The following is a 24,994-nucleotide window of genomic DNA, read 5'->3' as shown; positions in this document are numbered from 1 at the left end:
CAATATCTCCCTTCAAGGGAGATATTCAGCAAACAACTGATGCAAAGTTGGGTAGCACAATAAAAAATCAAGCTGATGTTGAGAGTTTGCAGGATGATTTAAATAAGCTGGCAAAATGGGCAAAAGGTAATGGATGTCAGTTCAATGTGGAAAAGTGTAAAGTTATGCATTTTGGGATTAAAAGATTACTAGCTGTGCACCGCATTGATGGAACAGTACTCCAAGAGATTGATGAGGCTAGGGACTTAGGGGTGTTGGTGGATAGAGAGATGAAGTTCAGAGGGCACATTGCTAAGGTGTCCAAGATTGCATATAGGATTACTTTGTTATTGAAGAACACACTAATCCAGAGATAAAGAGGTTATTATTCCCCTTTATAAGGCAATGATACTTCCACAGTCAAGGAAAAGAAGAAAGCATATCAAAAGTTCCTGGCAAGTAAGTCACTTGTGTTTTTATGGAATAAAAGCACAAGTTTTTTTTTTATTCCATAAAATTATAATCAAAACATAGAAAATAAATATCAGGAAGGTGGTAAAATATTTTGGAGGCTATTAAAAAGCTCAGAAATGGAGGAAAGAGTATTATAAAAGGAATTAGAGATGATAAAGGGGAAATGAAAACTGAAGATATTCTTGATATATCGAGTAATTACTTGGAAAGATTTCGAAATAAAAGAAGCAGTGTTTGTTTCATTTAAATAGCAGTTAGAATTATTGAGGGAAGTACAGGTTTGGTTTTAAGTCAGATGTGTGACAAAGGTGTACATTATCTCTGCTGTTATTCATTGTCTATATGGATCACGTTATGAAGGAAAGTGGTATTAAATCTGATATTAAAATTGATGATAATCTCAGCTGTTTACTTTATGCTGACAATGTTATACTCCTAAATAAATCCAAGATAAGGCTGCAGGATTCCCTGACCAAATTGAATAACTGCTGTAATAAATTTGGTATGAAAATCAACATTCAAAAGACAGACAATGAAAATAAGTAGAAACATTGAAAATATCAGCTGCATCCTGAATGGAGAACCTATAGAACAATGAAACATTTTAGTTATTTAGCCGCAATTTTTAGTGAAAATGGCAAATTAAATTTGGAAATAGACAACAGAATTAGAAAAGCTGGTATGGTAGGAAGTCAACTGAATAAATTTATATGGAATAAGAGAGATTAGTCAAAAACATTAAACTATCTGTATACAGGACAAATTTTAACTTATGAAACTGAGAGCTGGGTTAGAAATAAAACTTTATCAAAAACTGGAGACAACAGATGTGAGAGTGCTGAGAACTATTAGTTGAACAAATGGAATCAATGGCAGTATCATATTAAAAACGAGGATATTAGGAAGTAACTTGACATTGTTAGCATTCATGAATGTGCTAGCAGAGCTAATCTCGGGTGGTCTGGCCACTTAAACAGAATGGGAGAGGAAAGATTAGCTATGCAAGTGTTCTTTGCCAGGAATGCAGGAGAAACATCCAGAGGAAGTACCAAGGTGTCAGTTGATTGATACATAGTAAATGCATAGCAGATTGATTAATAGTAAAAAGTGCATTAGAAGGCAGAAATATAAGATCTGATATTGGAATGCTGACAGATAAGCTAATCTTCAGGAAAATTGTTGATAGGAAGTTAATAATGATGTAACTTTTCATGTGGTACTATCATAAGATCCTATACACCCCCTGAAGGTATATGTCAGTTATTTGATGATGATATAAATGACGTTATCTTCTTAAATAAATCTGCAAGGGCCAGATTAAATAATTTATTTATTTATATGCACTTTGGAATTTAAATATGGAAATAAATAACAGATTATGATAAACTTGTTGAATAAATTTAACTTATGGATCTGTACAGAGGTGGGTTAGAAATAACTGATCAGTGACTAATGGTATAACGATATTAAAATGAATATATCAGAAAATAACTTGACATTAATATGCAAAAATGTGTGAGCAAAGCTAATTTAGGATATGGTAATTCAATAAATGTTTGAAGCAAAGATGGCACACTTAACTACAACCATTACTGCACATACACTGCCTCAGAAGATCAAAATGTAAGAGGTGATCAAATAAGATCAAACTTGCAAAATTATCAATTGATTTTGAAGAAAGTTAATTGGCAACTAGTCATGAAAGACTGTCGTATCTAGTACACTTGAATGCATGCATCACAAGAGGATTATTGAAAATAGGTTCTCTCAGAAAGTAACTGGTAAATAATATGAACTAATAATCAGAAATAAATCAAAAATTTCATCTCTACTGCCAGATAGAAGATATTTTGAATGCAGAAATTACTAAAATTATTTTTAAAAATATATACAGTCATACCCCAGCTTACACGAATCCGGAGTTACGCGGTTTCTTATATGTACCTATTCCCGTCCTGCTTCACGCCGCACCACTAGTCATATCTTTCAGGCGCCGGCCGCATTCGCCAGTGTCGCACATGCTGTGAACAAGCACTAACGTGTTTCGCATGGTCTCCATTCATACACGATTTTTATAGTCTACAAACCTTGCAGTTGTTTTCTTGATAAAAATTTTATCACATAAAAAATAATCTCATCCAAAAGAAGCAAGTCTGATTCTTCTACTGCTGGCAAGACAAGAAAAACATTGACTTTCGAAACAAAACTCAACATTATTAAGGATTTTGAAGGTGGAATGAAAATTTGTGAGTTAGCAAAGAAGTTCACTCTACAGGAATCCACAGTAAGAACAATCATAAAAGAAAGGCTTACAGATTTTGGAGGACATAGATTCTAACGAGGAACGAATTGTAGCCACAAGGCAAGGAATAAAAAAATCATTAGCTTGCTATGAAGAAACTTTGCGTGACAAGAAAAAGACATTATGCCGTCAGACGAATCTATTAGATTTTATGAAACCATCAACATCGAAATAACTTCCTTTTTTTTATGTATGAAAAACTACAATTATGATTATATTTCTTAAAAAATATAGGTGTTTTTGTAAACCTTTGGTCCCAATTGTATGTTTGTATATATAAATTACATGCAAAATTATACCCCGAGTTACGCGAATTCAACTTACGTGCTTTTTTTTTGGTCCCACCCACCGCGTAACTTCGGGTTTTACTATATATATATATATATATATATATATATATATATATATATACAGTATATACATTAGCGTTCACAACATGTATATAAGTGTTTCCCTAAGTGTGGTACATGCTCTCACAAGAGTATACAAAAGCTCTTTAGGGGTGCATGGTACTTTGTTTTAATTTTTATTAATATTATTTTTTTTTTGTACTTTTATATTTTTTGTCTTCATGATGTAGAAGATAAATGCAGTTCTATTTTATAATTAATTTTTCAATAACTAAAAAATCTAAAGGAATTTTTAAGTAAAATGGGTCTCCTGGCATGTATTAACTGACATAGTTCCGACTGTCTCTGGTGGATGGGACATTCTGGCATGTTGAACTGTTTGCATTAAAAGCTTAAATTCAAATATAGTAGTTAGAACCGTGTGGTCATCACAACTCTTCATAAATTTCGGAATTATTTGTATCTTAAACTGTAATGGTTCTCAGCAAGTGTTGCACCATCTGTGCATATATCTATGAGGGTTGTTTGAAAAGTTTTGTAAATTTCCAATAGACAATGACACAATTCATTCATTCATACCAGTGTCAGCAGGTATCATCTTTTTCATGACCCCTGGCAAAGTTTTAGCCATGTGCAATTCATAGTTCTCGTTTGGCAAACATTTGGCAAACAAAAATGACCATGTTCGCATTTTTCATAAAAATGGAGAAATCAAGTTTCGTGCAGTGATAAAACACTTATTTGAAGTAGTAGAGGGCCATGCAGATCAAAGCCGAGTTACATGCAATTTATGGGGATGCTGCAGCAGCAGCATTAAAGTTTAAACATGTCATAAACTCATCAAAGATGAAGCACAATCTGGATGCCCGACTGAGATCACTATGAAGGAAATAATCGACAAAATCCATGGTGTCATTATGGAGACCACCGAGTGAAAGTGCATGAGATTGCTGAGATTGTAGGCATCTCAACTGAACGGGTGTATAACATCCTGCACGAAAAATTGCACATGAAAAAGCTGTGTGCACGATAAGTGCCGCAATTGTTGACTGTTGATCAAAAACACACTTGAAAAGACATTTCAACACAGTGTTTGGTGATGTTTAATCACAATTTGCAGGATTTTTTGCGTTGATTCGTGATTGTAGACGAAACTTGGATCAACCAATATACACACCTGAGTCCAAGCAGCAGTCAAAACAGTGGACAATGCCTGGTGAAAGAGCACCGAAAAAACAGTAGCCGTTTTGTCAGCTGGGAAGGTGATAGCTACTGTCTTTTGGGGTTCCCAAGGAATTATCATGGTAGACTATTGAAAAGGATAAGGCAATAACAGGAGTCTATTATGCATCATTGTTGGACTATTTAAAAGAACTGAAGAATAAACCTCCAAGATAGGCACACAAAAATGCTCTTTCATAGACAGTGTGCCGTCCCATACATCAGCTGTTGCAATGGCAAAACTGCAAGAATCGAGGTTCGAATTGGTTCCATATCCACCGTGTTCTCCAGACTTGATCCTCCCGTGACTACTTCTTGTTCCCAAACTTAAAAATTTGGCTCAGTGGGAAAATTTTTTTTTTTTTTGAATGAGGATGTCATGAAGGCTCTCAATGCCTATTTTGGACAATTGGAACAATCCTACTTTTTTGGATGGGATGAAAAAATTGGAAACCTGCTGGACCAAACGTATAGGCCTCGATAGAGACTATGTTGATAAATAAAGGTGATTTTTACCAAGCTTTTCAAACAACCCTCCTAATACGAGGGTTGTTTGAAACTTGTATTAAACTTGGATATAGCAGAATCTTTTGTTGGTTAGTTTTGGGCTTATTTGTGTGCTGCACTCAATTGAGCATTTTGATGTGAAAGAAGTGACTAGAAAGCCTGTATAGCTCTTAACATTGGTGATTTCCTTTGGTTGAAAAGACTTGAATTTGAATCTGTCTAGGATGCAAAGGACCTTTATTAGGGGGCCTTTCAACTGAAAGGGAGGTAGCAAGTCTCATGTACAGGTTGCAAAGTTTTTCCCTCCCTGAAACTGGTTTTACAGCCATAGCATAAATGCAGATATGATTAGGCCAGTTAATCCTATCTGCATTGTATGCAGATAGGATTAACTGGTCTATCATATAAACATGTAAGAAGCCAAGTTGCTGAACCATACACAAAAGAGAACATGAGAAATGGAACAGTGACAAGTGAATTGACATTCTGAAGTGTGTTGTGTTGCATGTGAGATATATTTGGAATCTATTTGCTAAGTTTGGACACCTTTTCATTTGATTTAGATAAATAGTTTTATTACTCACATCTTTCTGCAAGCTCCTGACGTGCTTTTGACTTGAATCCAACTCAGCAGAAGTTTCAGTTTCTCATTAACAGTGTCATTCAAACCTCACTGGATACACATTTTAGTGATGGTTATTTTTTCACAGTTTCCATGAAATGAAAAGTTGCTGATCATGTGTTTGAGTTATGTGTTCAACTATATCTCTGAATGTCTTGTATATCTTCCTGGGTGGATATACAATTATTTGGTCCCAATTTTTTTTTTATTTATAAAGTCAATGTGCATGAATGAGCAATTGGGATATTCATCACTTTTCACTGTTTTACTGAACTGCATGTCGCATTTCATACAGATATCAAATGGCTCAGTATTACCTGTATTGCAAGTACATCAGAGGTGTCTACTGTATGCCATGAATTCCACATATTTTATCAAAATATTTCCAGCGAAGGGGGAAGGGAATAACATCTTATAGATGTTGCCCTTTTATTGTCATTTTTGTGAACTCTCCTTAAGAATGATCCTTTACTTTAGAAAAATCTTTTTTTCATTGCAATTGGATTTACAGCTGAAGCAACTAAAGTTATGAAGCCAGTGTATTCATTGTTTGTTGGTTGTGTTCTTCTGGCTAATTTGCCTGTTTTGTGAGTTGAAAAACCTAAGTTTTCATGAACAAAATATCTACTATTACTTCCATATGAAACTTGGCCAGTGGTAGGACGAGAGATACCGAGGTGTTTCTTAAAACACAAAATCAAACCTATATTTTCTGCCATTTTGAAAAACACTTGTTTTCTTCCTTTGACAGTTGAAAAAATATTCTGCTTGATTGTTGTTTACTGTTAGATACGAAGAAGTTTTGAACATTTTTGTACTTTTTTTCCTTAAACAATTGTTTATATATATTTTCATGTACACATGCACAACTAATATTTATTTATTTTAGTAAAGGAGCAAGCAAAAGTACTTTACAATTATGATGCCAAAAATGAAGATGAGCTTAGTATTATAGAAGGAGATATTATTACAATTATAACCAAGGAAGTTGAAGATAAGGGATGGTGGAAAGGAGAACTAAATGGAAGAATTGGTGTTTTCCCTGACAATTTTGTTGAAGTGATAAAAACTGAAGATGTAAGCACTTTATTTATATGCTGATTTATCTCTTTAGTGAATTTGTAAAATGTTATTTAAATTATCTTTGTTACTTAGGGATTGCAATTTATGTTAAAAGTTCTCTTTGATATTTTCCCCTTTTCATTGGAAGAATAACTATTCCTGATCATAAATTAACATTAGCTAGTTCCTTTAGTGTTACATGGTGATCAGCATTAATTTTACACAAATTATGGACTCTACAACAGTGTTATAAATAATTATTTTAATTTCCCAACATTTAGACCTTCATTAAGGTCGTCATCTGGAGTATACACATATATATATATACAGAGACAAGCTAAATTATATTTATGCTGAAGAGACAATGATTTGATCAGTGGTTATTATACTGGCCTGACCTCTAGTGAAAATAAAATAAAATTACAATAAATAAATGAATTAAAATAAATTAACTACATCAAAGTTACATTCTTTAAGACATCAGAGAAACATTTTTTTGTATAGATAGTTTTATTACAGTGAAAAGGATGTCCTAATTTAACAACCGATAGTCAGAGGTATAGACAGCCGCAATTATCACCTAGCCAAGAAACTACCGTCGACACTCAAGGAGTTGGTAGGTCATTCCCCCTCCTATATTAAAAACACACAACACTTTGTAAACAAAATCAAATCGCTGAAAAAAGATGATTTATTAGTCAGTTTTGACATCTCTGCCCTCTTCACAAATGTTCCAATCAATGACATAATCCTTTTATTACAGGACAAATTTCCTCCAATATCACAGTGCTGCTCTTTGCGCATGTACTACGTTGTGGCTATTTTGTGTGGCAAAACACTTTCTACCTACAAAAAGAAGGCACAGCCATGGGCCGACCATTATTCCCCCCCCACCACCACCACCACAATTCCTAAGTTTTAGATGGAACATTTTCAGCAACATGCTCTAGATTTCTCTCCTTTTAAAAACAAAGTCTAGCTTAGATACGTCGACGATGTTTTTGCTATCTGGCCCCATGGTCACCAGACATTAGACACTTTCCTCAGCCACCTAAACAAACAACCGATGCATACAATTCACAATTGAGATTGAAAAGCAGAACACACTTCCATTTTTAGATACACTTATCATGCATCTTCCTTCTGGCAGTCTTTCCTTCACTGTTTACTGGAAACCGACACATATAGTTCGCCCACCGTTTGTAGGTCCCTGCTTCGTCTTTCCAAGAATAGTCGATTCATGCTGAAGAGGAGAAAGAAATGAAGGACGTCCGAATTGGTCGCCAACACGCGAAATCACGTGCTTTATAGGTAAAATTTTCCAGCTGTTATACAAGCAACATAGTTAACTACAATAATCATAAAAGAGAAGTTAATTTTCCAACCGGTAATAATAAACAACTCATCCCACAATACGGACTGATTACCCTATTATCGGAATGGATTCTCCTTTTTCTGAGATGCGCAGAAGTGTCAAGGGACCTCTAATCGGTGGGCGAACTATACTGGCCAATATATACACATAAACTCTACCAACACCACCACCCAACACAAAAACTAGGGGTCATTAATACACTAAAAAACAGGGCTTTGAAGATTTGCTGCAATGAACAAGCACTTAAAGATGAATTAAAAGTTATCAGCAATACTTTCCTAAAAAATGGTTACAGCCAAAATACTATCAACAAAATTCTGTACAAGACCTCACTTAAAAATAAACAAAACTACTATGAAACTATAACCATTCCATACATTAAAGGGATATCAGACAAGATAAACAGAATACTACAAAAATACAACCTTAACGCCACCTTTAAACCTCTTGCAAAATTAAAGAACTTACTCAATTCATCCAAGGATCCACTCTCTCCACTGGCTCACCCTGGAGTATATACTATACTAGTGTATTCATTGCACCTGTGTCCGTGCGGTTAGCCTAGTGGCTGTGCGCTTCGCAACCATATGACTGGGGAAGGAGTGTCCTAGGTTCGATTCCCGTCGAAGATGTGAGGAATTTGAGGATCTTCCTCAGCCATAGCCAAGTTAGCCGGTCTTGGGCGCAGGCAGTAGAGTTTTTTCCGCATGAGGAAAAAACATTACCCCTCCCATGAGGGGGCTCAACTCGCCCCAATAGGGATGGGGGAGAAAAAGGGAGGAAACTCCATACGAATAAATAAATTGCACCTGTAATTTGCCTTATATAGGAGAAACAGGATGCACAATTCCTATCAGAAAAAAGGAACATAAACAACACATTAAATGTAATAACCATGCTCAAGCTGGCCTTTCTGATCATGTCCTGAACACTTTACATAGAATTGACTGGAAAAGTCAATTCCATGCAAAACATGGTATGAACGTAAATTTAAGGAAGCCTGTGAGATTCTTATCAATCACCCTAATCTTAACAATAATGATGGTCTAAAAATCCCAAGCATATGAAGACACATAATCTACCCACTTAACCTTTCTCCCTAAGAATTAATTATAGATAGGACCATAGGTAATCCAGGATCCCAAATCTAATATAACAGTTGTCATGTTAAATCAGGAAATCGTTTTTAATGTAACAAAACTATCTATATGAAAGAATGTTATCTGATGTTGTCTTAAATAGAATATAGCTTTGATGTAGTTAATTTATGTTATTTCATTTATTTATTGTAATTTTATTTTATTTTCACTATAGGTTAGACATAAAATAACTGTTGATCAGATCATTGTCTCTTCAGCTTACTGTGTGAAATGTAATTTAGCTTGTCTCTGTATATTATGTGTATACTCCAGATGATGACCTTAATATGAAGCTCAAAACTTTGGGAAATTAAAATAATTATTTATAACACAGTTGTGGAGTCTGTAATTTGTGTAAAATGAACATTAGCTAGTTAATCTTGTTTAAGTGTGAAAAATATTGTATTCATTGATACGTGTGTAACATTTTATAAAATGACAGAAAAACCGTACTTGAAGTTTTAAAAATGTTAACAAATGCATGTACCTAAAGAATCAGAATATGCTGCTGACTCATGTACATTGTGCACCATGAAATCATGTGCATCTCTTGCACAGTTCAGCTTTTCACCTATGTTCTTTTTCTGACAATAATATATTAAGTAATACCCATTTTATTAACCTATTAAAGATAAAATATGGATTAGGGTCTATTGAATATTGATAAACTACATGGCATTTCAGATGAGTGAAGTACTATCTCGTTACTTGGTGGAAAATGAGATTACTCCTTACTAAACATTTCAAGGGAGTTCAGTACCTTCACAGTGTCTGCGCAGTTAGCCTAATGACTATGCACTTCACAACCATATGCCTGGGGAAGGAGTGTCCTAGGTTTGATTCCCGTCGACGACGTGAGGAGCTTAAGGATCTTCCTCAGCCATAGCCAAGTTAGGTCTTGGCTTTGGCTATGGCTGAGGGAACTGGTCTTGGGCATGGACAGCAGGGTTTTTACACCCAGTTTATTTGGGGTGTTTCATCCCGCAAGCAGGCAAACCGGCCCTGTGAACACGCACACACACGGATACAGTCAGGAATACTTAAGACAATCCTTCCAGCCATAGGTCTGAATTGTCAGCTATGCCGGTCACGAGCCTGGATAAAAAAATAGGAGGAATTGAGGTGGTGCCGTACCTCCCTGTAAAAGGAGCTCACGGCCATTGAATCGCCATACGAAATGAATGAATGAATGAACCTTCACAGTCAGAATAGTACTGCTTCTTATCAATGCAAGAACAAAACTTGGTATGCAAAAAAAAAAAAAAAAACCTATAAAAGTTAACTGATATGAAGAAATTCATACTATTATTAATATTATTAAGAGAGACCTCCAAGGAGTCAGGAACTCATCAAGGGAGGCCACATGCACCAGCTATCATACTTATTCTTGAATTCATTCACACTGCTTGCATACACAACATCCCATGGCAATCCATTCCAATCATGCACCACTCTATGAGAGAAAAATCTAGATTTCTCCTTTCTTGACAGCATTCATTCTCAGCTTCCATAAAATAAAAAATTCCAATAACTGAAATCTTGTATGACTCTTTCAGAAGTTTTTAAGTCTCAATCGTATCCACACCTCTTTCTCCTATTTGCTAGTGTCTGCAGTCTACAAATCTTGTTAATCTAGCATTATGTTGCATATCGAATCCTTCCCATTGTCATTAATGTATACAGATTAAATCTTTAGTAGAAACAGGCCACACCACGAGAAGATGAATTTAACTTGTTTAACTATGTACTGCACATTAGTGGTTCAAACCTTATTCATTGGTGAATATGTTAACAAACAAGGACCTTACGCTGAATCTGCTGAACCCAGATCTTAAAGATTTTCCTGTAAACACTATCTTGTAATCTGTCAACTGTTTCCTATTATTTCATTAGGTATTTATCATTATCTGTTTAGGTCATTTTAATTTACACCTATTTACATGGAATGCTATCAAAGGTTTCATTAAAATCTAAATGAATAGCATCTTAGTCATTACTTAGTCTGTTTCCTTTGGGACTTTTTCATGAAAAAGTGAGTTTATCATATGGTAAAATCAATTATGATTTTACCATATGATATACAAAATCATGCTCTGCCTGCTAAATAAGTAATTCTTAGTAAGGATAAACTGGTACAGTTTCCCATTCAATTTTTCTTTTAACTTAGACTGGTCTATAATTCTTCACTATATGATCTTCTATATTTATGATTTGGAATAACATGATTTACATCTGGTAAACAAGTTATTGTTTACCAGATCATTTAAAATAACAATTTGCTACTTCTGTAATAAATCATTAGATGATTCTTGCCTTATAAGCAATAGTTTCTTTTTTAACTGATTGGTAATGTTCACATACACTTGTGAATTTTTTATCCCGAGCACGGGATAAAAAAATTGTGACACCTCCAAGGAGTCCAAAGACTCATTCAAGGAGGGCACCTACTCTACGTCTCCATCTCCACCACTCAGTCCACAAACTACAGCGAACCACATCATCTACACCAATGCCATCTACTGTCCACCACTAGTATTTTCACAGACAGTCACAAACATCCATGCCCATGGTGGAATTCGAACCCATGCTAACCACTCAGCCAACCAGACTGGCAAAAAATAAATAACTTTGCAAAGTTATTTAGAATAACTTAAGAGAACATGCCATCCAGTTTGGTCATCAGCCCACGCCATTAAAACTCTAACAACAGTGGTGTGAGATAAGTTTAGCATGTGGCCTATCTCAGTGTTCTTTATATTGTCATCACTAAATTTAGTTATTTTAGTCTTAGTATGGGTTAGTAGGGGTGCTTAAGGGTCAAAGCTATATAACTGAGAGGAGACCTCCACATAGCCTTTAAAGGAATGCAGAGAACTGACCAAAGTATCTGACCTAATGTCCAATCCTCACCTTCTCGTGGTGAACCCTGTTGGGTATCTACATGGATACTGAACAAACGAGGATGAGCTGGTAATTTGGGATTTAGCTGACCAAATTGTATTCTTCTTGGCTTAAACCAATATACAAAATGATGGTACAACATGACAAAATTTCATGCCGGCTCGGGCATTGCCCAGTTAAACAAGGTCCCCGTTGTTTTTGCCAGGGAACCAGGGCAAACAGCGAAAAGTCAGCTACTGGAACGAATCTGAAAGCACACCCTAACTCAATATCACCAGAGTTAAAGATTGGTATTATCAACATAAGAAGCCTGAATGGTAAAGAGATGGAGCTAGCTGAGGAATTATATAAGTACCAGATCGACATAATAGGGGTGACTGAAACAAAAAAAGACCAAAAGTGGCAAGCTCTTTCTGAGCAATAAATACAAAATGTTATATTCAGGCAATGAAAATCAAGGAAAAGAAGGAGTAGCCATACTATTCAACACTAAATACGAGGCTAATCTTCTTGAATGGCAGGCAGTCTCAAATAGAGTGATGTGGGCAAATATCAGAATGGGAAACTAGACAATAAGACTTATTTGTGCCTATAGTCCCACAGAAGGTTCTACAAAGGTAGAAGTGGAGGAATTTTTTGAGGCTCTACAGAAAGCTACTGACACAATGAAAAAGGAAAAGTTGGTCCTTGTTGGGGATCTAAATAGCAGAGTAGGAAGTGATTGTGAGACATACAAAAATATTTTGGAAAAATTTGGAGAAAAGAACAAAGCTAATAATAATGGCAAATACCTGTTGGATTTCTGCTCAGGACATGGACTGGTTATTACTAACACCATGTTCCAACATAAAAATGTGCACAAATTCACACGGAGAGAAGAGGCTAGGAATAAAAAAATTGTCTCATTGACTATGTTATTGTTGATAGTGATGTTTTCTCCCTGGTGCAAGACACCAGTGTACAGTGGATTTGAAATTGGAAGTGATCACTATTTAGTCTTGAGCAGGATAAAATTGAATTTCATATTGAAAAGAATGACATATACGAAAGTTTTAAAGCGAATAAAAGTTGAGCAGCCCTCAGATGTGAACTGTAGACTAAAATACACAAAGATTATTGAAGAAAAAATGAAAGAGTTTGATAACAAGAACCAAATCTTGGAGATTCAGTGGCAGACCTTGAAGAAAACCCTGATTGATTCAGACAGAGGCATGTGGTGAGTTTGTCTGCAAGAATAGAAAAATCAGAGCTCCACGATGGACATAGGAAGTTAAAAAGGCAGTGAAGGAAAATAAGAAAGCATATCAAATGTTCCTGGCAAATAAGTCAGCTTGTTCTCTTAGAGAATACAGAGACAAATGTAAGAAAGCTAAACACTGTAAAACTAGCTAAACAAAAGTCATGGGAGGACTTTGGCAAGACCATAGAAAATAAATATCAAGAAGGTGGCAAGATATTCTTTCTACCTCCTTAGAAAAGAGGTAGAAAAAAGAGGAGTTAGAGACGATAAAGGTGACATGAAAACTGGAGAAAAAGATATCCTTGAAGTATGGAGTAATTACTTTGAAATATTGCTAAATGAAACAAACAATGATAGCACAGTGGTAAAAAAACACTCAACAGGCATGTAGTCATCATCATCATCAAATTCCTGCCATGTACCCTCAAGGGGTGTACAGGATATGATAGTACTACATGAAAAATTTACATCATTACTAACTTCCTATCTACAATTTTCCTCCAAATCAGTCTGTTACTTGTCAAGACTCCAACATTATCAGATCTTATATTTCTATCATCTAAGGCACTCTGTACCGTATCAATCCACCTATATCTTGGTCTTCCTCTGGGTTGTTTTCCTGCCAACTTGGCAGAGAACACTTGTTTGGCTAATCTTTCCTCGCCCATTCTGTTTAAGTGACCATACCATCTGAGATTAGCTCTGCTAATGCATTCCTGGATGCTGACAATGTCAAGTTCTTTCCTAATATCCTCGTTTTTAATATGATATTGCCATTGATGCCATCCGTTTACGCCTATAATCTTTCTCAGGACTCTCATATCTGTGGTCTCTAGTCTTTGGTCAAGTGTTTTACTTCTGACCCAGCATTCACATCCATACGTTAAAACTGGTTTGAGCACTGTCTTGTATACAGCTAATTTAGTGTTTCGACTAATTTCTCTCTTATTCCATATGAATTTATTCAATTGACTTCCCACCATACCAGCTTTGTTGATTTGGTTGTCTAATTTCTATATTTAATTTACCATCTTCAGTAAAAATCATGCCTAAGTAGCTGAAATGTTTTACTTGTTCCACAGGTTCCCCGTTCAAAGCACAGTTGACATTTTCAATGATTCTACCTATTTTCATTGTCTTTTTATTGCTGACCTTCACACCATATCTATTACAACAGCTATTCAATTTAGTCAGAGAATCTTGCAGACTTGTAGTGAATTTATTTAGAAGTATAACATCATCCGTATAAAGCAAAGAGCTGACATTAACATCTCCAATTTTGATATCATGTTTAATACCACTTTCCTTCATAATGTGATCCATATAGATAATGAATAACAGAGGGGATAATGTACATCCTTGTCTCACACCAGATTTAACATTAAACCATCTTCCTGTACTTTCTTCAATTCTAACTGCTGACTTACAACTCAAATAAAGACTAAGTATTGCTTGATATAATGCCCCATTGACACCATATAACTGCAGCGTATTGAATAGCTTCTCTCTTGGCACCTTGTCCTATGCCTTTTCTAAATCGACAAAACTTAAATACAGATCTTTGTTATATTCCCATGATTTCTGGACTATTTGTCGTAAAATGAAGATCTGATCCTGACAGCCTCTATTTGGCCTGAATCCAGCTTGTTCTTCACCAAGCTTTTCTTCCACAATTCTTCTCAACCGTTTCTCAAGTATACTTGCATAGATCTTGCCGGGAACACTCAGTAGGGAAATACCTCTGTAATTCTCACATGCAGTTTTATTTCCCTTCTTATATATGGGTACTATGAGAGCTCTACTCCAATCATCGGGAATTCATCCCTCTGTCCAGGCTTTCTGAACTATGCAGTGCAGCCACTGCAAGACTTTTATACCACCATACTTCAGCATTTCTGGTCGAATATCATCTACTCCTGCTGCCTTTCCACATTTCAAGCCTTTGATGGCTTTTTCTACTTCAAGTATGGATATGTATTCCTGACTGCATGCCTGGTCAGTGTTTTTTTACCACTGCTGTCAACACTACTTGTTTCATTTAGCAGTTTTTCAAAGTAATTACTCCAAACTTCAAGGATATCCTTTTCTCCCGTATTCATGTCACCTTTATCATCTCTAACTCCTTTTACAGCACTCTTTCCTCCATTCCTAAGCTTCTTCAACAACTTCCAGAATATTTTGCCACCTTCTTGATATTTATTTTCTATATTCTTGCCAAAGTCCTCCCATGACTTTTGTTTAACTAGTTTTACACAGTGTTTAGCATTCTTGCATTTGTCTCTGTATTCTGTAAGAGCACAAGCTGACTTATTTGACAGGAACTTATGATATGCTTTCTTCTTTTCCTTCATTGCCTCTTTAACTCCCTGTGTCCACCAGGGAGTTCTGATTTTTTTTATCCTTGCAGACAACCTCACCACATACCTCTCTGGCAGAATCAATCAATGTTTTCTTCAGAGTTTGCCACTGAATCTCAAAAGTTTGATTCCTGTTCTCAAACTCTTTCATTTTTTTCTTCAATAATCTTTGTGTATTTTAGTCTACAGTTCACATCTGAGAGCTGCTCAACTTTTATTCGCTTTAAAACTTTCCTACATGTTATTCTTTTCAATATGAAATTCAATTTTATCCTGCTCAAGACTAAATAGTGATCACGTCCAGTTTCAAATCCTCTGTACACTCTGGTGTCCTGCACCAGGTAGAAAACATCACTATCAACAATAACATAGTCAATGAGACTTTTCTTATTCCTTGCCTCTTCTCTCCATGTGAATTTGTACTTTTTATGTTGGAACATGGTGTTAGTAATAACCAGTCCATGTCCTGAGCAGAAATCCAACAGGTATTTGCCATTATTAGCTTTGTTCTTTTCTCCAAATTTTCCCAAAATATTTTTGTATGTCTCACAATCATTTCCTACTCTGCTATTTAGATCCCCAACAAGGACCAACTTTTCCTTTTTCATTGTGTCAGTTGCTTTTTCTAAAGCCTCAAAAAATTCCTCCACTTCTACCTTAGTAGAACCTTCTGTGGGACCATAGGTACAAATAAGTCTCATTGTCCAGTTCCCCATTCTCATATTTGCCCAAATTACTGTACTTGAGACTGACTGCCATTCAAGAAGATTAGACTCGTATTTTGTGTTGAATACTATGGCTACTCCTTCTTTTCCTTGATTGTCATTGCCTGAATATAACATTTTGTATTTATTGCTCAGAAAGTTCTCGCCCCTATTATGTCGATCTGGTACTTCTAATTCCTCCGCTAGCTCCATTTCTTTGCCATTCAGGATTCTTATGTTGATGGTACTGATCTTTAACTCTGGTGACGTTTAGTTGGGGTTTGTTTTCAGATTCGTTCCAGTAGCTGACTTTTCGCCGTTCGCCTTGGTTCCCTGACGATAACAACGGGGGCCTTGTTTAACTGGACAACACCCAAGCCGGAATGAAATTTTGTCATGTCGTACCATCATTTTTTATTTTGGCTTAACCAGTAAGAATACAATTTGGTCGGCTAAATCCCAAATTGCCAGCCCATCCTCGTTTGTTCGGTATCCAAGTAGATACCCATAGTCTTACAGTGGCTGCACTGCATAGTTTAGAAGGCCTGGATAGAGTGACGAATTCCTGATGATTGGAGTAGAGCTCTAATAGTACCCATATATAAAAACAGAAATAAAACTGAATGTGAGAATTATAGAGGTATTTCCCTGCTGAGTGTTCCAGGCAAGATTTATGCCAGTATACTTGAGAAACAGTTGAGAAGAATTGTGGAAGAACAAGCTGGATTCAGGCGAAATACAGGCTGTCAGGATCAGATCTTCACTTTACAACAAATAGTTGAGAAATCATGGGAATATAACAAAGATCTGTATTTAAGTTTTGTCGATCTGGAAAAGGCATATGACAAGGTGCGAAGAGAGAAGTTATTCAGTACGCTACAGTTATATGGTGTCAATGGGGCATTATATCAAGCAAGCAATACTTAGTCTTTATTTGAGTTGCAAGTCAGGAGTTAGAATTGAAAAAAGTACAGGAAGATGGTTTAATGTTAAATCTGTTGTGAGACAAGGATGTACATTATCCCCTCTGTTATTCATTATCTATATGGATCACATTATGAAGGAAAGTGGTATTAAACATGATATCAGAATTGGAGATGTTAATGTCAGCTCTTTGCTTTATGCGGACGATGTTATACTTCTATATAAATCCGCTACAAATTTGGAAGATTCCCTGACTAAATTGAATAGCTGTTGTAATAGATGTGGTATGAAGGTCAGCAATAAAAAGACAAAGACAATGAAAATAGGTAGAATTGTTGAAAATGCCAACTGTGTTTTGAATGGAGAACCTGTGGGACAAGTAAAACATTTCAGCTACTTAGGCACGATTTTTAGTGAAGATTGTAAATTAAATATGGAAATAGACAACAGAATCAACAAAGCTGGTATGGTAGGAAGTCAACTGAATAAATTCATATGGAATAAGAGAGAAATTTGTCAGAACACTAAGTTAGCTGTATACAAGACAGTGTTCAAACCAGTTTTATCTTATGGATCTGAGAGCTGGGGCAGAGGTAAAACACTTGACCAAAGACTAGAGACCGCAGATATGAGAGTCCTGAGAAAGATTAGAATCGTGATCAGATGTCATATTAAAAACGGGGATATTAGCAAAGAACTTGACATTATCAGCATCCAGGAATGCATTAGCAGAGCTAATCTCAGGTGGTATGTTATCCCTATTACAGAGATTCTCTTGTATTGTTATTTGTGAGTCTCAGGTAGTAAACAATTTACATCATGTGGTGCGAGATCACCACCTTTCTTATTGTTTCCTAAAAGCATCCTGCAGAATGTTTTGCTTATTTGTCCATTACTATTACTAAAATGTACTGTAAATTTTTTCAATCTTTGGTGGATGGGATTGAATTGATGCATATACAAAATAAATTAATAAAAATTTGAGAACTTCTACCTCCTTATTTCAAACTCACTATACTGCAACTGAAAAGTCTGAAACATCTGCAAAGCAAAAGATAATAATTTTGTGAAGAAGAACATTATATTTGACTACTTTGTTTGAACTAATCAGACTTTCTAAATTAATTTAAAAATTTTTAAGAAAATTTGACTACTTTAGGAATTGTTCTGTATCATTCTTGAAAATTAATCTTTTCTAGACAGCTGCTTTCAGTTAATCCTAAGTATTTTGTCAAAACTGATCTAGCCATAGGCACTTTTCTTGGCCAAACCCAATAAGCTCTCATGAAAAAATGTGCAATAAAATATTCATCTTGTTAAAATCATGGATGGCTGTCAAAATGTTCTGAATGAATTAATATGAGAACAATCTATATAATTTCACAGATCCTATCTGTCTTGGAGGAATCTGTTAAATAATTTTTCAAATTTATTAAATTAACTTTTCTTTCATTCTGCAAAAAAACTGTTCTTTGTAACAGTCTTTTCCACATCATTTTCCCTAAGGACCATACCAAGAAACTATCCAATTGCATGCTTATATGTCGTGTTGCGTTATGGGTTTTGCAATCTGTCATGCAGAGTTCTGTAGTGAATTTTTCACCCAGTCTTGAGAATGATTATATTATCTGTTGATTTGGTACCTGTGGTTAAGTGTGGGCACATGCTTTAATGATCCAGTTACATGGAATCAGTAAGTTAACATTTCCCATAATGCAGCATTTCCATTCCCAATAAGAGATTGGTTAAAGAACTAGATCACATTCTTCATTTTGAAATTGTAGGTGTATTCTGCAGTGGATACTTCATGAGAAGTATCCACTTGAAAGGAGTACCTACTTGAAAGTAGGTACTCCTTTAAGACAGTGATAGGTGCCACATAGCCGTACAGATATTATTATTATTATTATGTTACAACACCTCCAGGGAGTCCAAAGACTCATTGAGGGAGAGTGTCTAACAACATCGAACGATTGTAACCCCTTCCAACTACTAACCATGCTCAAACTTGCTTAACTTTTTGCGTGAGCCATTAGTAGCTGAGGCTCTACTAATCGACCAACCTTTGCTGGCTAAAAGGAAAAGGAGCTGAGAAACTTCTCTCTTGCCTGCCATACACTCTTGATTGAGCACATTCACTTTACTTCCTGCACAGATAGTCAGATAGTGCTTCAACAGTTGGAATAGTTGAAATTAGGTGTTGAGAATTTCATGCCACTGAAAATCAGGCTTGATCACAAGAATACTTATACTATTTGCAGAGAAAGAGATCTAGTCCCTATAATAGCAAGACATATTTTTGAATGTTTTTCAGTTGTAATATTATGAAGCTAAAATCTGCAGTTATGATGTTTTAGTTTCCATGTTCACTTAAATATGTTCTGGTTAATTCCAGTATTTCTTCCCTTTTCCTGATGCAAATTCTGGTGCTAGTAAAGTAGCATATGAGCTTTCTAATTGTGGCTGACAATGCACTGTGCCATCAAAAAAAAAAAAAAAGGTATTTGCTGTCCTGGTTGGCTGAGTGGTCAGCTTATCCGCTCTTCAGCCAAAAGGCTGCCAGTTCGAATCCCACCGTGGGCATCGATGTTTGTGATTGTCTGTGAAAATACTAGTGGTGGTGGTCAGTGATAGATGGTGTTGGTGTAGATGATGAATGTAGTTGTAGTTGGTGGATTGAGTGGTGTAGACAGAGTTTGGAGTAGTACCCTCCCTCGATGAGTCTTTGGACTCCCTGGAGGTGTTATATAATAATAATTCTGACTTTTAAAAAAATAAATGTGTATAATTTGTTACTTTGTTCATTTGTATATGCTTTAGTAAGTTCTGAACAATTTTTCCTTCCTCTTGATTAATATTTTTTTCGACCACTTAAATAAGATAATTGAAAATTGGGTTTTAATTAGTGGCTTCCTCTGGGTTAGGTGAATATACATAACAGCTTAAAACAAACGAGCTTAGATGATGAATCAATACATAACTGAAAAATGAAAAATATCAAATTCATATCAACTGTTACACAATACATGGAGTGTGGATTCTAGCACTTGGTCAGTCATTGTTAAGCAGATGCATCCTATAATTAGCTGTGAAATTAAACTCTGATGTGTGGAGAGATCTTATGAGTGATTTTCAGATATCAGCGAGGATCATCCCTTGGTTTCTGTTCAGGGTGCCTTGTGAGCGGATTACTACTGTGGCTTCTTTTATGTTGCAGGAGCTGTAGTCATCTTCTATGTATAGCATAGTACTTTTATCCCATTCAATGTCATGATTAATGTTGGAAAAATGGAATGCTAAACCAGAACTGTCCTCTCTGTTGTTGTTTTCATCTCCAATGTGCTCTTTTTGTCTTATTTCTAGACGTCTTGAAGTTTGTCTGATGTAATTCAGGCCACAAGAACAAGGAAAATGTTGTAAGTGTTTATTGAAAGCATTCTCGTCTTTAGGTGAGCGTGACATATTTTGTACTGTCCTGAACGGTTTCAAGCCTACCTGAATGTCATGAGATCTTAGGAGGTGCGAAAATATGCCAACAAAAGGAATGGAAATGAAGTCCTGTAATGAGTGTCGTGGATTTACTGTGGAGAAGAGTTGGAGAAAAGTATTCTTTTTGTTATTTTTTTTCAGATATCCATTGTTGGTTAATATTTGGAGAATAAAATCTAATTCTTCTGTTAATATTTTTTCATCTCTTATAATAGAGATCGCCCTGTTCTTCAGCATATGTATAATACCTAATTTCTATTGAATATGGTATATTGAGGCGAAATGCTGATAACGACCTGTGTGGGTTGGCTTGCGGTGCACATTAAGACAAATGCTTTCGTCCGTTTGTTTTATAATTAATATGTCCAGAAAAGGTAATTTCCCTTCATTTTCAAGTTCTAAGGTGAATTTGATTTTATGGTGAAACGAGTTTATGGAATTTAGAAAATCACATAGCTCTGCCACACTGTGTTTCGATATAAATATGTTGTCAACATATCTCCACCACAGTGATGGATTAGGATCCATATACATAATAAGATGTCATTTTCGAATTTCCATGAATAAGTCTGCACTTGGAGGAGATAGAGGACTTCCCATTGCAAGGCCTCAAAGTTGTTTGTAAATTTTTCCATTCCACCTGAAGAAATTTGAATTGAGGCAATGTTTATAAAGTTGGGAGATGTCTTGAGGAAACAGGTTTTCTATGATAGTCATAACTTCATTCACCGAGACATTTATAAATAAAGACACATCTAAACTTGCTAGAATGTCTATTCTTGATATGGAGATTTTTCTTAACTTTTCAGCAAAGTGCTGTGTATTTTTAATATATGTTTCTGTATTTCTAATATGTGCTTTTAGAAGATGTGCGAGATGTTTGGATAATAAGTTGGAGAGTTTATTCCATCTACAATTGGATGAAACAGTATATCGGTCTTGTGTACTTTCAGCGATCCATATAAATGTGGAGTTAATGGATGCATAGATTTCAGTTTCCTCTTATGGGCCATGTGTTCATGTTATGCAGAAGGTTGTTGGTTTCTATATGATTTGTCCGAGTGGGGGTCAAAATCTAATTGACAGTAAGTAGATGTGTCAGAGAGTAAAATTGAGATTTTTGATACATAATCTCATTTTTAAGATAACAGTAGAATTGCCTTTGTCCACCTTAAGTATTATTATCTCTTTATTGTTCTTTAAATTAGCTAGCGCTGTTTTTCTAAGGGGCTAATTTCTTTTTTGGAGAACGAGAAGATGAGAGAAGAATCACAGTCTTTAACCTGAAATCGTTCACATTCGGTTCAGGTAAAAAGTGAAGGATCTTCTCAATGTTACGCATAATGTCTATTTTAGGTATGTAATCTGGAGTGACTGCAAAATCGAAACTTTTTTTTTAGGATGCTAACTTATGCAGGTGTTAAATTGTGATCTGAAAGATTGAAAAGAACCTTATTATCAGGAAGGGTAGCCCTCAAATTAAAACTTTTCTCATATAGGTTGTTAAATTTTTTGTAATTGTACGTATCATTTATCATATTGTCTAGACAGGACCATAGGTGAGCATCTATACTGCTAGAAATAACGTGGTGCAAATCAAGGCATGATGAATCAACTTGGCTTAGGGAAACCTTGAGTATTGTATCCTCTTGCATCTAGAGACATTTTCCAATAGATCTGTTTGGCTCTTCCAGAATGGAAGTTTTCTTTGATAAATACAAAATTCAGAATTATGTTATTGTTTCTACGTTTTTTTAGAAACGTAAGTTTATTCAGAAGTTTTGCTTTCTTGCATTTAAGCTGTTCTAGTTTCCGTACCTTTTGTTTGACTTCCACATCAAGTCCGTTCATGATCAATGTTTTTTTGACCATTAAATACTTAAATAAGATAACTGAGAATTGGGTTTTAATTTGTCGTAAATTTGATACAACTAATAATCGACTAGTTTCACATTAATCAACTGGTGGCTTCTTCTGGGTTAGATGAATATACATATAACAGCTTAAAACAAACAAGCTTAGATTACAAATCAATATATAACTGAACAATGAAAAATATCAAATTCATAGGAACCATTACACAATATGTGGAGCATGGATGCTAGCACTTGCTCAGTCATTGTTAAACAGGTGCATCCTATAATTAGCTGCAAAATTATATTATATTATAACTGGTAATTAATTTACGGAATTGACAACGCATATAAAGTAAATTAATTAAAGATAACTTTAATGAATCACTTCTATATTTCGGCAATGTCACATTGCCATCTTCGGGAACATAAACATATGGTATGTGCACTAAGGAACTAACAAAGCAAATGAGGAAGAAAATAAGAACTAATTTTGTTCCTAAAGTCCTAATGGTGCCCTCTTGCGGGCTAATTTGGTAGTCTTGGCAGTTGGGCTGAAGTTCTCAAAATGAAAGTCTCCCAAATTTGGGGCAGTTTCATGCACCCAAATTTGTTGAGGTTAGGAACGTTTTTTAGAGCTGCTGAAGATTCTTTGAATAGTCTTTCGTATTTAAACTTGCTGCGATGGATTATTTTTGTCTTCTTCCAACGAATTTTATGGTGGGTATCTAGGGCATGGTCTGCCAGCCCAGAGCGGCTGTACTGGTGAAACCGGATGTAGTCTTGGTGTTCTGAAATCCTGATATTTGTTGTTCTGCCTGTTTGGCCAAAGTAGGACAATTTGCAGCTGCAAGGGACCTGGTATACACCAGGTAGGTCTAGGGGAAGTGGTTGGTCTTTGGTAGAGCGGATAAGGGATGCCAACTTTTTATATGGTCTGTAACAGTAAGTAAGGTCATATTTTTTGAGGATATTAGTTATTTTTTCAGAGGTGCCCTGGATGTAGGGGATAGTGATAGACTTGGTGTAGTCTTTATTGTGGAGGGGGGGTTGTGGTTTATAGGTTTTAGTATTTTTTGGATTTTTTTGGGGTTGTAGCCATTGGCTAAGAAAGTGTTGAGGATGTGGTTTAGTTCCTTAGTCAGGGCCTTGTCATCTGAGCAGATTAATTTTGCCCTGTTATATAGTGTTTTTATCACCCCATATTGTTGTGAGGGGGGAGGGGGGATTGCTGGTGAATGTATCTGCCAGTGTGGGTGGGTTTTCTGTAAACAGAGAAAACCAAAGTTCCATCAAGCTGGCGGGTGATTAAAGTGTCTAGGAAGGGGAGGGTGTTGAACTTGGATGAACTGGACTCTGGGATGTTGGTTGTTTAAGTGTGCTAGGAAGGAGTGGAGTGTATCTGAGCCATGTGGCCAAATAGCAAACACATCATCCACATAACGAAGCCAAATAGTGGGTTTTTGTGGGGCGGAGTTTAAGGCTTTCTCTTCAAATGTCTCCATAAAGAAATTGGCCAAGGGTGGGGAAAGTGGTGAACCCATGGCTGTCCCCTCTATCTGTTTGTAGAACTTTCCTTGCCAAACGAAATAGCCTGAGTTCATTGTGAACTGAAATAGGGCTGAGATATCGGGAGGAAACTTGGCTTGGATGAGCTCAAAGGTTTCTTTGAGTGGGACATTAGTGAATAGGGAGGAGACGTCAAAACTGACCATTATGTCAGTGTGTTGGAGTGTGAGGTTTTCTATACTGGCTTTAAAGTGGGCCGAGTTTTTTATGTGTGATGGTGTGTTGCCAGTGTAGTGTGTGAGCGTTTTGGCTAAATGTTTGGCTAATTTATATGTGGGGGAATCAATGCCATCCACTATGGGACGTAATGGCACATTTTGTTTATGTATTTTTGGGAGTTATAAGGTTTAAGTTTGTTGGTGACTTCCACAGGCCAAGAAGTGACTTTCTTAAGGAGTCTGTGGATAGTTCTGATCTGAGAGTTGGTCGGATTATATTCAATGGGGAGGTAAGTAGTACGGTCTCGTATTAAAGAATTTAGCTTACCTTTGTAGTCTTTTTGATTGAGTACCACAGTGGCGCTTCCCTTATCAGCTTTGGTGATTACTATTTTTTTGTTGTTTTTTAATTCTTGTAGGGCTGTATATTCGTTTTTGGATAAGTTGGATTTTGGATGTTTGGCTTTAGTGAGAACACCGACTACATCCAGTCTCACGTTGTTGGCGATGTGGTTAGGCAGGTTGCGAATTCCACGCTCTATTTGGATCATGATTTCTTCAGCAGGTATCCTTTTTGGAGCTAGGGCGAAATTGTGACCACGTGAAAGTGCGGTGAGTGCTTCAGGCTTTAAAACTGCCGACGAGAGGTTGACTACTGTGTTGAGTGGTGGCTGGGGTACAGAAGTAGAAGTCTTTGTCAGGTTTTCGTATTTTTTCACATGTCGACTACGTATTTTTTCGAATTCCTTTCTTGCCGATGTGCATGAG

General features: G+C 36.0%; 1 protein-coding gene across 1 annotated transcript in view; it reads left to right on the top strand.

Moving 5' to 3' along the window:
* Positions 1–24,994, top strand: part of LOC150094285 (SH3 domain-containing kinase-binding protein 1-like) — a 305,169-nt gene that overhangs the window by 159,842 nt on the left and 120,333 nt on the right. Inside the window, exon 7 of the mRNA XM_090411774.1 lies at positions 6,345–6,532. Coding sequence (XP_090267900.1) covers positions 6,345–6,532 — 188 coding nt within the window. The remainder of the gene's footprint in view (positions 1–6,344; positions 6,533–24,994) is intronic.

Source organism: Typopeltis vanoorti, chromosome 22, assembly GCF_054136105.1.
Source record: "Typopeltis vanoorti isolate ZY-2024b chromosome 22, IOZ_Tvanoo_1.0, whole genome shotgun sequence".
NCBI classification, from domain to species: Eukaryota; Metazoa; Arthropoda; class Arachnida; order Uropygi; family Thelyphonidae; genus Typopeltis; species Typopeltis vanoorti.
This window is presented reverse-complemented; position numbering and strand designations above follow the sequence as displayed.